The 13,959-nt window shown below is 40.0% G+C and overlaps 1 protein-coding gene across 7 annotated transcripts in view; it reads left to right on the top strand.

Moving 5' to 3' along the window:
• LOC125901746 (glutamate receptor-interacting protein 2-like) overlaps positions 1 to 13,959 on the top strand; it is a 438,014-nt gene that overhangs the window by 394,918 nt on the left and 29,137 nt on the right. For all 7 annotated transcript variants that reach the window (XM_049597920.1, XM_049597754.1, XM_049597836.1 and 4 more), the window contains exons 11-14: positions 279 to 431; positions 522 to 708; positions 9,296 to 9,441; positions 13,247 to 13,327. In XM_049597920.1, the coding sequence (XP_049453877.1) occupies positions 279 to 431; positions 522 to 708; positions 9,296 to 9,441; positions 13,247 to 13,327 (567 nt within the window). The remainder of the gene's footprint in view (positions 1 to 278; positions 432 to 521; positions 709 to 9,295; positions 9,442 to 13,246; positions 13,328 to 13,959) is intronic.

The raw sequence follows: 13,959 nt of genomic DNA, 5'->3' as shown, positions 1-13,959 counted from the left end.
GGTAATGTTTCCACAGACATGGACGTAAACTGTAAGAGAAACTTGAATGGTGCGTGGAGGCATACAACATGAGGCGCTAATTACACTCTTGTCATGATTTTTTCATCCCTTTTGTTTAATCTTTCCCTCCTGCACTAACTGATTTATCTGTAACATGTTTTATTTTTCAGTCTCTTTTTGCTTTTGATTAATTCTTCAGTCCGTGTCGTCACGTCTCTGTGTAGCAATGATGGAACAATTGACACCATCTGTCTTTCTTATCTCTCTCTTTTTTGCAGCTCTGGTGTCTGCCAGTTTCTCTCCCGGCTCAACAACTACATCAGGCCCCAGTAGCCAGAGCTCCAGCACCCTGCCCAGGCCCACAGTTCCCATGAGTCCACGTAACTCGCTGCTCAAACGACGGCAGAGAAAGAAAGAGCACAAAAGCTCCTGTAAGCTCCATATGCCTCTCTGTCTGTGCTGTGATATCATTTAACTGAAGGGAAATGAATAATCAAAAAATCTTTCCTGTGTGTGTTCAGTGTCCCTGGCGTCGAGCTCGGTGGGTCCGGGTGGTCAGGTAGTTCATGTAGAGACCAGTGAGGTCGTCCTAACAGGCGACCCTCTCAATGGCTTTGGTGTCCAGCTGCAGGGAGGAATATTTGCCACCGAAACGCTGTCTGCACCCCCACTTATCCGGTTCATAGAGCCTGACAGCTCTGCAGAGAGGTGAGCACACACCATCAATGAACTGCACATGACGTCTTTATGTTCTTTACCACGTGTCTGTTCTGTGATGTAAATCCCTTTTGCCACAAAATGTTCAACATACTATATGAGCTTATGTTTGAAGTTAGACTTTTAATTTGGAGTTACAACATCACACATTACTTCACTTCCTTGTTTGTTCAAGATGTATCTCACTAAAGCAAATCTGTACCAGGATTTTTGTCTTATTCTACATGTCCTTTATACTACAAAGTTAGTCATCACTTCAAACAGTCAGATACATTCTATAAAGTAAAATTATGAAGTCATGCAAAATGGGAAACTGAAAGCAGGGCTAAAAATGTGATCTTAGGTGAGATCAACCTGGTCTCACAGAAATATGTGAAACTAATGGTCGACCAGAAAAGTCATTTGTCGGCAAGATTTCATTGGTTGCTTGATTACAAAAAAAAAACAAACGTCAAAATAAATTAAAACCTATATGACTGGACCATGTGTGACTTTAATTTGAAAGGACAGACACAGGAAGTGTCCACGCTCAGCAGTCAGACAGGAGTCAGGGTAATCTCCAGGGCTGGTACCTGCGGTTATTCCACAGGCTAGTTAATAACATGTCGGGCAGGAAATCCAAAGTGTGGGATCATTTTGAGAAGGTGAAGGACGAACCCAAGGTGATATGTAAACTCATCTTCATTGGTCGACTACAAACATGACGTATCATCTGAAACATGGAAGTAGCTACATGCCCATTAGCCCACAGCGTCATTAACAGGCGGCTCGCTCAGTGTGTGACGTGCACTTGTAGATAAAATATAGGCCTATATTAATGATGGTTCATTAGTACGGTTTGTATTTCTCTGTAATGTAGCACAGTGTTAACAATGTTACTGATAATATTCTTTCTCACACCTTCAACTCAAACCACCAAAATATAGAATTTATAATTAAATTAATATGATAAACATTTAATAATCATTATATCATCAAACTGTTTCCCTCTGAATCGTAACTGAACTGAATAGTGAGGTGCCTGGGTGTCGTAAAGTACATTATTTGGACAGGTTGTAACAGTGTGTTTGTATCTGTGTGATTTAACTAGCTGTTGTAGTACAGTTAAACTAACTGTGTGTGTGTGCGTGTGTGTGTGTGTGTGTGTGTGTGTGTGTGTGTGTGTGAGTGAGTGAGTTAAAGAGAACATATGCTTACTTTAACACTGTTTTAGCAGCTTTACTTACATTTTCTGTGTGTGTGTGTGTGTGTGTGTGTGTGTTTGTGAGACTGTGTTTTAACAGCTCTGCTTGGCTCACTGTGACGTGTGGGTGTATGAACATTTCTAAGCCTTTACTGTATTCACATGAGTGTAGGTGGGGTTTTCCAAATATTAACGTGCAAGTGTGTGTGTGTGTGTGTGTGTGTGTGTGTGTGTGTGTGTTCTTTTGTTGCACTTAATTTATGCTTATGTGTTAAGAACTTCATTTAATTCTCCCTGTGTGAAATCGTGTCTGTGTTGTGTATGTGGTGTGTGTTTGCTGATTGATGTTCCAGTTGTATTAACAGCTTCCCTAAGTGCTGGGTGTGTTTCTGCACCCTGAGGCCACACTCCCTTTTCCATTAGCGCCCACGTTAACAACACTAATTAGCTAGCCTCCCCTCGCCCACGTTGAAGGAATCGATAAGTAGCCTCCTCTTCGGGTGACAGGATGAATCCAAATAAACCCCCTCACACCACCCTGAATTACACTTAACCACAGTTTGTAGTCTTTAAAACAGAAGTCTTGTTCAGCAGTGACCAGCGAGGGCATCCTCCCGTAAGGGTTTAACCTGTAATTATCCTGCATTAGTGCTGCTGGAAGTTCTTCCATAAATGTTATTTAATATTTCAATTCAAAGTAATTTTAAATTGAGTCCTGAGAGAGCATAATGTTACACTCTACCAATTTAAATTAATAATCTGTAGAATTTTATTTAAGATATTCTCTGTTGAATTTTGCTTTGAAAGTTGAAGATAATTAAAAGCTTTTACACATTTGACGTAACCACAGGAAGACCTAGGTACTGAGACAGAAATACCACCCAAACATTCAAAATGATTAAACCTCATTATGTTGCAGTAGTTGCTGATTTCATCTGGACAATTTGTCCCACAGTGAAAACACTATAGTGTGATTTTACTAAGTCAGCAGTGAGCCACTTCAGATCATCAGTGTTTTAACTCAAACTGCCAGTACTTTCAATTTGACTGTAAGTGTACAGTGAACAATTAAGACATGAGGTCACATGCTGATGTGTTTAAAAAGCAAAAGAAAGTAACTTTTGGACAAAAAAGGCGAACACTGTTCAGGTTATAGTTCAGATTATTGAAGAGAAGTTTGAAGATTATTGTCTCAACTTCTGTCTCGACATTAACAATTAAAAAATCGGTTGCAGGTAATTAAACGAGTATACAATATTTCTCACAGCGAAGCACTGCTAAATTGGATTTTGGTGATAGAGCAGGAACTGTTGCTGAACCCATGCACCCATTTTGTGCCACATGACAAGTGTACCAATGTCGCTCCTGTTTTGTCTTTTATTTTGTTAATCAAGCGCACCCCTTCCCAGGGTTTGTGCTCAGCCCCACCTCCCCAAGTCTCCCTTATCTCTCCGTAATGCAAGCGATAAGGGAGGTTAGCTTCATATCCATGAAACACATTGACAGTCGTATTTCTTTTAAATCTGCAATTTCCTCCAGTATCTTACTCAGCATCCTGTGAATCTGGGCCATGTTGGGCTCCATGGGTCTAGCTGCAGGTTCTTTGCACGTGACACGTGAAGTTGGGTCTGTGTGGCAAAGTGAAGTTTTCTTTGTTCCATAATACCACAAGCAGACAAACATTTTTAAATCTCCGGACATATTTTGGTTTCAATGAATATAGCCCATTAAAGTCCTGATATCTGAGCACATTTGAGGATGAAAAAGAGACTATTAACCCAAAGGCAGGGAGAGCACAAGTTGAGGCTTCCATTGCTCATCCCTGCGTGACTTGACACTGTGATTATTATTTTTGCCTTAATTGAGCAGCCCCAGGTTAGGTTTAGTCACAAAAGCCACTTGGTTATGGTCAGGAAAAGATCATGTTTGGGCTTAAAATAGCCGGCTTTGGTGGCTCTATCCTGGCTGGAAACGCGGCAACAGGTTGCTAAAAACAACCAATTCTTTTGTTTGTGGTCTGCAGCCTGGTATGCATCTTGCTTAGGTGTCACACCATCCATTGTCCCCTACACCCCCCGGTGACAAAGTCCACTCATATGACTCATCACTTTAGAAGCGCTGATACATGTGTGAAACGTACAAATGTAACATATCCATGATTTGCAGAAGTGTTCAATGCCAACATTTTCTTGTAGCAACAGGGCTGCTAATATAAAAACCTTGCAAGACTTAAAAGCAAAAGGAAAAAATAATGAGCAGAGAAATTAGATGAGATGATGAAAGGAATGAGAGCGAGACAGGTAAAAAAGGGACGGAAACTTCTTTGAACTGTTTAGAATAATGAAAACTGGAAAAAAACAGGCAGAGAAACAGAAAAGTAGTGAAGAGAATAAAAAATGGAAAACAGAGGACAGCGAGACAGGGACGACAGTCTTGGCTGAACATTTAATACTCAGTAGATCATGATAAAGATGTCTGACCGTACATTAATACGGGTCACCTACTCATGGCTTAATGGAGGATATATCAGCTCTGTGTGTGTGTGTGTGTGTGTGTGTGTGTGTGTGTGTGTGTGTGTGTCACATGCACACAAGTGAAAATCATAAGTGCCCTGCAAATCCAAAGGGCAGTGACTGCATGAAGGCGAGGCCTGGTTAAAGTGAGACAAATCACTGCATCTTCATTTTCTCCTGTCAGAAGTCTCCTCGGGGCAGAAAGGGATAACCACTGTAATCATGTCATAGCATTTAATAATAGGGCTCTTATTTTAGTTCAGTGTACGACAGTCATGACATTTGATCCTAAAGCTATTAAAAAAAAAAGTGAACTGCAGTTACAATCACCTTGTCTACATTTTCCCCAGTAGTCCACTGAAGGTTCTCTACATAGCTGTGCTCACCGGGCGCAGAGGACAGAGCAGAGTGTAGCAGAGGTTTACATCACTGTGTCTAGGCTGTCCACATGCACTGCTCGTATGTATAACTAAAAAAAGTAATGCACCAGAAGTTGTGTATAACCCATATAATTGTGGAGGCTGCAAATAATGTGACAAATGTGCTGTCGGGAGTAAAGAAGAAAGTAGTATAAAGAGCTGAAGGCTGGATAAGGAGAGTGGTGGAAGGGTCAAACAAGCACAGGACTTTCCCCCAGGCGAATGTTGTTTGTGTGTGTTTGTGTCCCATGTAAAACCATGTGAACATAGAGTTAATTTTAAGATATGTCATCACGTCGTGACAATACGGTAGGTACAGAATTTTACGTTAAGTAACTCATCAGTAACTTAGAGAGAGAGTGCGCCAAACCAGGTGTCTTTTCCTAAACCTAACCTACGTAATTTTACCTTCCCAAATCTAACTTATCCAGCTGTTTTTCCCTAAACCTAAACCTAACCTACATAACTTAACGTTAAGTATGTGATGTGACGATGCCCAATCTTGATTCTTTTCCTCAGTCTAACCTCTGCGTCCTAAACCTTAATTTTACGTTAAATTCCCAACTTTAAGTTTTGGACCTAGCCTAATGATGTCCAACCATAATTCTTTTCCTAAACCTAACCTATGTAACTTTACTTTCGTAGACCTAACCTGTGTAACTTAGCGTTAAGTGTGAAATGTGTGGATGCCCAACCATGATTCGTTTCCGAAATCTAAACTTTGTGTCCTAAACCTATTTAATTTTACATTAAATTCCTAACTTTAAGTTATGGATCTAACCCAATAATGTCCAACCATAATTCTTTTCCTAAACCTAACCTACGTAAATTTACTTTTTTAAAACTAATCTGTGTAACTTAGCATTAAGTACGAAATGTGAGGATGCCCGACCGTGATTCTTTTCCTTAACCTAACCTACGTGTCCTTATCCTATATAACTTTATGTTAAGTACATAACTTTAAGCTACGTACTTAGCCTAACAATGCCCAATCATAATTCTTTTCCTAAACCTAACCTACGTAACTTAACGTTAAGTATGTAATGTGACGATGCCCAATCTTGATTCTTTTCCTCAATCTAACCTTTGCGTCCTAACCCTATTTAATTTTACGTTAAATTCCTAACTTTAAGTTATGGACCTAACTCAGTAATGTCCAACCATAATTCTTTTCCTAAACCTAACCTATGTAACTTTACTTTCGTAGACCTTACCTGTGTAAGTTAGCGTTAAGTGTGAAATGTGAGGATGCCCAACCATGATTATTTTCCTTAACCTAACCTACGTGTCCTTATCCTACCTAACTTTATGTTAAGTACGTAACTTTAAGCTACGTACTTAACCTAACGATGGCCAAACATAATTATTTTCCTAAACTTAACCTTCGTAACTTTACTTTAAGTATGTAACGTGAGGATGCCCGACCATAATTCTTTTCCTAAGCCTAACGTAACTGGTAGGGGCGCTAATTTGTTAGGTGCTAATTCGTTAGATGCCATATGAGCCATTGTATAAAAATAAATTGCTGTGTGTCAGTTAGCTCAGTCTGACTGAAGTTCCACAATGTTAAAATCACAGCCCAGTCGCTACACGAAAATGTTATTATACCTATCTGCAAACCCCAGATACATTTGAACATTTCATACATATCATATCAATGTTTCTAAAGTGACGTAGTATATGAACTGACTTTGTCATCTGGTAGAGGACAACATTTATGCTGGCGATTGGGTTGATAATCTACCTGTTAAGATCGTGGTATGATTGTAACGTGATATTGTGCAGTTCTGACACACATGAAACTCTTTCAGGTCATCAGAAAGCAAGGACAAAGTTAAAATTATTTGAACAATGAGTGACATAAAGGACACATTAAATCCACTGCGGCAAGGTTCAGCATCTCTGCTCTTTATGTTGGAAAGCAATGGCTCATGTTAATGGCCACTGAATACTGAAAGCTGATGATGTGTTGAGAGCCAAAGCCAATGTAGCGCTGCTGTGGTGCTATTTGCATACATAAGTAAGCCAAACCTCAATTACAAGAAGTGTTCTTTGCTTATGGGATAACAAATCTCATTGGTACATCACTTTGGACAAAAGCATCTGCCAAACAAGTAATTGAATAACAGAGATAACCATTAAAGAAATTGCACTACCAGAAAAAACAATTAGAAGAGGAGCACAGAAACTAGCTGAGTGCATTTAAAATTGTGTTCTTGCTTTGACCATTATTTGTCAGTAAGTATTTTGTTATATCTGAATTTTGACGCTGTAAGCAGAATATAGTTGCTGTATTGTTTTTCACTGCAGAACTAATTTATGTAGCGAGAAGCCAGCTTTGGGGGTGTCCAAAGGGTGAATGTTTTGAAGGCAGAAATCTTTAAAATTCATCAGCAGCATTGAAAGCTACAGTAGCTAAAAAATAATTTGATATGTAACACAGCAGGGAGTCTGAAGCTCTTCGGGTTTCATCTGTCTATGTAAAATGGATTAAAGGAAGAAGATCCCAGGCAGGAGGCTGCTGACGATTAGCACACCTACGTGCTTGAGTTTTTCTTTCCCTTCAGGGATCATTTTAACCCAGGGGGGTAATCATATCTAAATAGGCTCAGAAAATAGCTACAAAAACAGGTTTTATTCCAGGATGTTTTTGGAAACCTTCATCTCCCTCTGCTTTTAGGAACCTTTTATGGGTCGTTCAGACTAAAATCACTGAGAGATCAACCCAATAGGCTTAGAAATTGTTGGCATTGTACGTTCATGTAAACCACGAATGTGTTATATTTGGACGTTATTATATAGCAGATACATTGAAACATTACGCTTCAACAATGCTGTGGTTATCATGTGGTCAGGTTAAGGCACAAAAACCACTTAGTTACGGTTAGAAAAAGATCATGTTTGGCCTTAAGATACTCGGTTTTTGGGGCAAAATCCTGGCAACGGTGCAGTGATGTCTCAGTGAAAAGCAGCTGTTTTTTGTGCCCAAAAGCTGCTGGAAACAGCTACAACTTGCTAAATCACAACTGGTTCTGTTGTTTGATGGTCTCATAGATTGGTCTTGGCAAGAAATGGCTTGGTAGGTGTCTTGTGTTGGTGTCACGCCATCCACCATCGTCTCCACCTCCAGATGACAGTATACTCATACACTCAAATTCTACTTCAGTTTAGAAATGTTGATATGTATGTAACATGTGAACGTAACAAATCTGTGGTTTGCAGAAACGTACAATGCCAACGTTTTCTTCTGGTGACTTGGCCAGAGAAACCTCAGGGGGTTCCTCGTTTATCTCCTCTATTAATGGCTTAACAAACGTTTACAGCACTACTTTTGATGAAACCTCTACCTCTCTCAAGGTCTTGTTGGTTCAGCTTTTTAGGGATATTATACCCACTGAAAAACAGCCTAAGGTTTTTTAAAAGATACCAAAGAACTTGGATGAACTGAGATGTTTTGGCCCACAAAGCTCCAACAGTTGCAACCAGAAAAGATGATTCTTTTGACAAAACCTTACCTATGGGGAGCCAAAAATAAAACCAGATCCCACAGGTTCTGTTCTAGCAGTAAGAAAACCTCATTTAAAATCATGTTGAGCCTGATTATAGCTGTTATTAACATATGTTTGGTGAACAGCTGAGACACAATACCTGACCATTTATCATGGGTGTCCAGCTGACCACTTGTGTTCAGATCACATTAATGCCTGCATACGTATGCTAGAGGGTCAAAGGGTTGAGCAAATTTGCAAATGCTAGGTTAGTGAAGTAATGGCCCACCTTACTCTGCTTCTGATTGGCTTACCCTGACGTTCTTACCCTAACCCTAACCAGTCCTACTCCTCTTGCCTACCTAGCCAAACCTGACCAATCCATTGAAAAAAGGTGAATGCTAGCCAATCACAGGGAGAGTAGGGCGGGTCATTCTTTCGGTAACCTAGGATTGTGCAATTTTTTTGTCCTGTGCACAGTAATTACGTCCACACTCTCACTAGCTGCTCGCTAGTCACGTTAGCGGTTATGTTGGTACATCTGTAGAGATCTTTGTCTGCAAAATTGTAGAACATTAGCACACTGTCACTGAAACAGTCACCACGTCCTGCATTGAAGTCCTTGTCTGGGATGCATCAGGACACATGAGCGTCTATAAATCAAATGTGCTCCAGAACACCCCGGCAAGTGGTTTGAGCGATCTGATCAGAATGCATCTTAGCGTTGTTTACGCTTGTATTTAGCCCAGTCCACTTGTGATTGGATCCAACTCAAAATGTAAGGAACATTTCCCACAAGTCCAAAAGCATCACAAGAAAATACAACTGCTCTGTTAAAACAACATGGGAGCTGTAGTTTTTGAAAGCACTCATTTTGTCTCAGAGCGCTGAAACCGTTAGATGTAGTGATGTTTAGACAGTAAATATTCAGTGTTTCCCATCGTCCTGACATCTCCATGGTAACTCCTGTTGTAGGTGTGGCCTGCTGCAGGTTGGAGACCGCCTCCTGTCAATCAATGGAATCCCCACAGAAGATGGAACACTAGAGGAGGCCAATCAGCTTCTCCGAGATGCGGCGCTGACCAACAAGGTCACACTGGAGATAGAATTCGATGTAGCAGGTTTGTGAAGTTTCAGATTGTACCACATTCTCAGGTTTCTATCTCTCGTAGCGTTCCACCATGGTTCATTATCTACCCCAGATTTCTGCTTTAATTAGTTTGCTTACTACTCTGCATTGTGATTGTGTGGCTTTATTATATGTCATGTCAACTATGGGATATTGTGAATTGTTTCAGACACCTGCTGTTGCAACAACAACAGGCGACAGATACCCGTTGCGTATTTTTCCTCATCTATGAGGGCTGAAACCATTTTATTAGAGTGTGATTAAACAGCATAAAGCAGCTGTTATACACTGTTCATTCTCTATTAGCAAACATGTAGCAGTTTTGTTGGAGAATGAACAAATACACATGTTTGCACCGACAGCATGAACTGGTCAAACTCAGCTGCTGAGAGCTTTTGCCTCAGCGCAGGCAGGAGAGTAATTACAGCTCTTCACTGCAGGGCATGGCCTCATCCACATGCTTTTAACCCCATGAAAATGTTAACTAGCACACTGACAAGAACTGCAAGTTCAACGCTGTGTATTATGTAGTCTCGTCTTTTGATCTGTGTTGGAGAAAAGATTCTGAAAACACTCACAGATTTCAATCAATTACAAGTTTCTGAAAGGTGACATTGAGAGGACATTGTGTTTGGTGTGAAGTGAATCTGTTGATTACTAACATTAAATGTATTTAATGAGTGGAATCTGTAGAAAGAAGCAGTCTGCTGTTTTTCATTACTTGAGCAGCAGTTTGCAGCTCTATGCAGTTTTCTGGTAGGGACTGTTGTATATTTATCAGAGGACGGGGGTGACTGGGGTGTGAATTCATTTTTTATTCTAGCCTTCCCAAAGCTACATATATTTTCCTTGATATTCATTGGTGGAAAATGGCCTTCGCTCTGCCATAAATTAGTTATTAGATATTAAAAACGTACCCCTTGATGATTGAAAGTTTAAAGTTAAAGTTGAAGACAAAATCCTGGAGTTAAAGCCACAGTTTTTCACTCTTGTTGTGGATGCTGGTGAGTTCGTGTGAACGGTTTATTTTTGGCCAGATTATAAATGAGAGGTAGAGTACAATGATGATGAAGTATCACTGTTTGCTACGCTTTTTAGAAGGCATGTCGGATTGATTGATTGAATGTTTTGATTCATAAAGCTTTTGGCTTCTTTTTAATTGACCCACGTTAAGGATGTAGAGCCTTGCAAAAAGAGCTCAGTAGGAAAATATTTAAAAGTCTGTTTTGATATATAAAGCCTAATCAACTGGGTCCCCCTGCTAGTTTAGGTGAGTTTTGGTGAGGTTCAGATGGTTCACAGTCCGTCCGTACTTAGCTCAGTTGCTAAAACAAAACAATACAGGCAAAAATGTCCACGTATTACTGTTATGTCATTACTGTTGAACTGTAGTTATGTTAACACGTCATGAAACACAAACACAGAAGCAGTGGAATTTTTAGAATTTAGGTTTTATTTCCTACATCTGTTATTCTTCTGTATCTCTGTCCTGTACATAGTTTCTGATGCAAAACAGAACCTTTTGATTTACAAAACAGTTTTTGATTGTTCAGTTTCACCATTTTGATTTATTTTTTAAATAAAAAAAGACAGACTGATGAAAAATGCACCATGAGGATGTAGAAATGTATTTCATAATTGATTATATGCCAATATTTATTTCAAGTGCATTGCATATAAATATTAACTTAGAAAATACAACATTTGCCCTGTTAAAACATCAGTACAAACTCCTGTGTATGCCTCTGCACCGGTGATAGCCTGAGACATTATGTTTTTGGGTAGTCCGTTTATCTGTCCATCACATGGACAATGTGATATCTTAAGAACACCTTAAGGGAACTTCCTCAAATTTACTCGGACTCAACAATGAACGATTATGGGCCTGTCCCAACACCCACACTTCCCCTAGAAATACTCACTTGCACTTGGTTGTGCACATTCACGTTGAGGCTAGTGGTGTCCCAAAACAGAAGTGAGGTAGTGGAAGTGGTTTCAAACACTTCACACACATCCGACCTAGACTCCAAGGGAGCCCCGACCCACACTTACAACAAAGTGGAAGATGAAATTTCCCAGAACACCTTGCGAAGTCAGCAACTTCATCAAGTTTTGGAAAACAATTTGTTACTGTACGATCGGAATGTAGGCTATACAAACAACAGATGATTGGGCTAGCGTAATCGACTTACCCGAACAAAATTGATCAGAACTAGAAGACGTCGTAGGCGCCTCCTGTTTTCATCATTTCTTCTCCGTTGATTCATCAGATGGAGAGGAATAAAGATAGCACACGCCACAACACAAGCGGTTTAGCCGACATTTTTAAACCTCAATGACTACCAGTATCTTGCGTCGCTACTACGCGTGACGTATGTCTACACGTTAGCCGCGCCGATTTGCATGAAGTGGTGTCTCATTTCTTTGGGAAGGATCTCCACCCTAATATTTCTCACTTCCCTCATCAAGGGTTATCTCGCAAACGAGGGCACTCAATACCAAGTGGAAGATTTAAGGGGTAGAAATGGGATTGGGCCTTTGATTTGAATGATTTTGGTGGTCAAAGGTCAAGGTCACTGTGACCTAACAAAACATATTTTTGGCCATAACTCAGGAATTATTTTAATAATTATGACAAAACTTCACACAAATGTCTAACAGGATAATATGATGAAGTGATGACATTTTATATCCAAAAGATCAAAGATCAACTTCACTGTGACATCATAATGTTCTTCAGAAAACTCTTTTCTGACCATTATTTAACACCATATCTCAGGAACAGAAGTGGAGACATTTGGTCAGATACTGAATTGGTGAAACTAATCATGGGTGCCCACCTTGAAACTGATTGTATAGATCTTCTGTGCTACCGGAGGGAAGATGAGTGTGAAGCATGTTTTCACAGACATGGATGTAAAACGTAAGAGAAAATTGACTGGTGTGTGGGTGTATGCAACTATGGGGTGGTAATTCTAGTTTCTCCACAGTTAATTGTGCACAAACTATTAAAATCTACATATTTAGCTGATGATCGCACGATGAGAGAGTTGGATTTGATTTGACTTGATTAAGGCTTTGCAGGTCTCTGCGGTTATAAATCATGTTTTTCACTGTTTTTGTATTGCCTTTCATAATGTTGCATCATTTAATGAGTTAACATCGCCAGCAAGTAATTATGAAATTAGCATTTATCCCACAAACAGAGTAATAAGAATGATTTCTTACACTACAATAAACTGCAAGAGTTGATGCAGCATATTCCCAAATGTAATCGTTGAGACTTTTGCTCTTGAAGTCTTTCAAAATAAGTTAGACGGCCCTGAATGGAATTTAGTTGTTGTCCACTTTTAGTAGCTGTCAGGCACGACACTGTCCATGAAACTTAATCACTCTGATACAAAAGGAAGTGTGACTGATGTGCAGCTAATGAACTTGATCATCATGTTTGCAGTGATCAGTAGATGATTGGAGCTTCTTGGTGAGGATCCTGAAGTGAGGAGCTGATCCAAATGGCTTGTTAAAAAGTCTTAAGTGGTCGCTCTGCTCACGACTTTCACTTGTCATGTTTATGCCTGGGCGTAGAGTTGTTTTAACTGCTGGAGTTAGTATTATGACTCATGCAGGCAAACAGTGAGGATTTGAAGTCACTGTTTGCCCCGCAGAAGAGCAATTCAGAGGCGATAAGTGCAAGAGCTAAAAGCCTTGTAATTACAAAGGTTAAGCAGGATGAAAAGACTTATTTGTTCCTTCTTTTTTTTTCATAATGACGGCTTTTCTCTGTGTATTTATTGCAGAGTCCGTGGTGCCTAGTAGTGGTACGTTCCACGTCAAACTGCCGAAGAAAAGAGGAGTGGAGCTGGGGCTCACCATCAGTGGTACGAACACATCAAACACTGTTCATGTGATCTATTTTTTGTTTAAACTGCTGGCAGAGTGTTTGAATGTCACGAGACCACCCTGCACTTTTTAAAACACACAAAAGCACACGCATGTATTTCTCATGGTGACTGCAGCCTGCAGGAGAGCTCAGCTATAAACATTAACACTGTTTGTAAAATGGGAAAGGTACCAGGCCACACTCACAGCCTGCCTTTCATTTTTATGACACTTATCACAAACCGCTGAGCTTATACTTTATATCTGAAACTATGGTACGTGGACCTGCTGTACACATGTCGTCTTTTAGTGTGAGGCAGTTTTTGGTTGAGACCACTTAGTTGTAATTCAGGCAAATCTTAAAGGAATACTTCATCCCTCTAATGACCATTTGTATATCAGTTACTCACCCCACGTTGGGTTGAATTCAAGAATGAAACTTTGTGTTTCCCGCACGCCTCCAGTGAACGGGGAATTCAAAAATGGGGGAAATTCTTGATGAAATGAAGTCATAGGGGTCCAGGTTAAACAACAGTGAAACTATATCAAAATGTCTGTTTTCAAACTCGTACACAAATCGTGTAGTAAAATCCAACACCGCTTTTTCGACAGTCATGGGCTGGTTTGGTTC

Source organism: Epinephelus fuscoguttatus, linkage group LG1 (assembly GCF_011397635.1).
Source record: "Epinephelus fuscoguttatus linkage group LG1, E.fuscoguttatus.final_Chr_v1".
Taxonomy (NCBI): Eukaryota; Metazoa; Chordata; class Actinopteri; order Perciformes; family Serranidae; genus Epinephelus; species Epinephelus fuscoguttatus.
The sequence above is the reverse complement of the archived record's forward strand: the minus strand, read 5'-3'. Positions and strand labels throughout refer to the sequence as shown.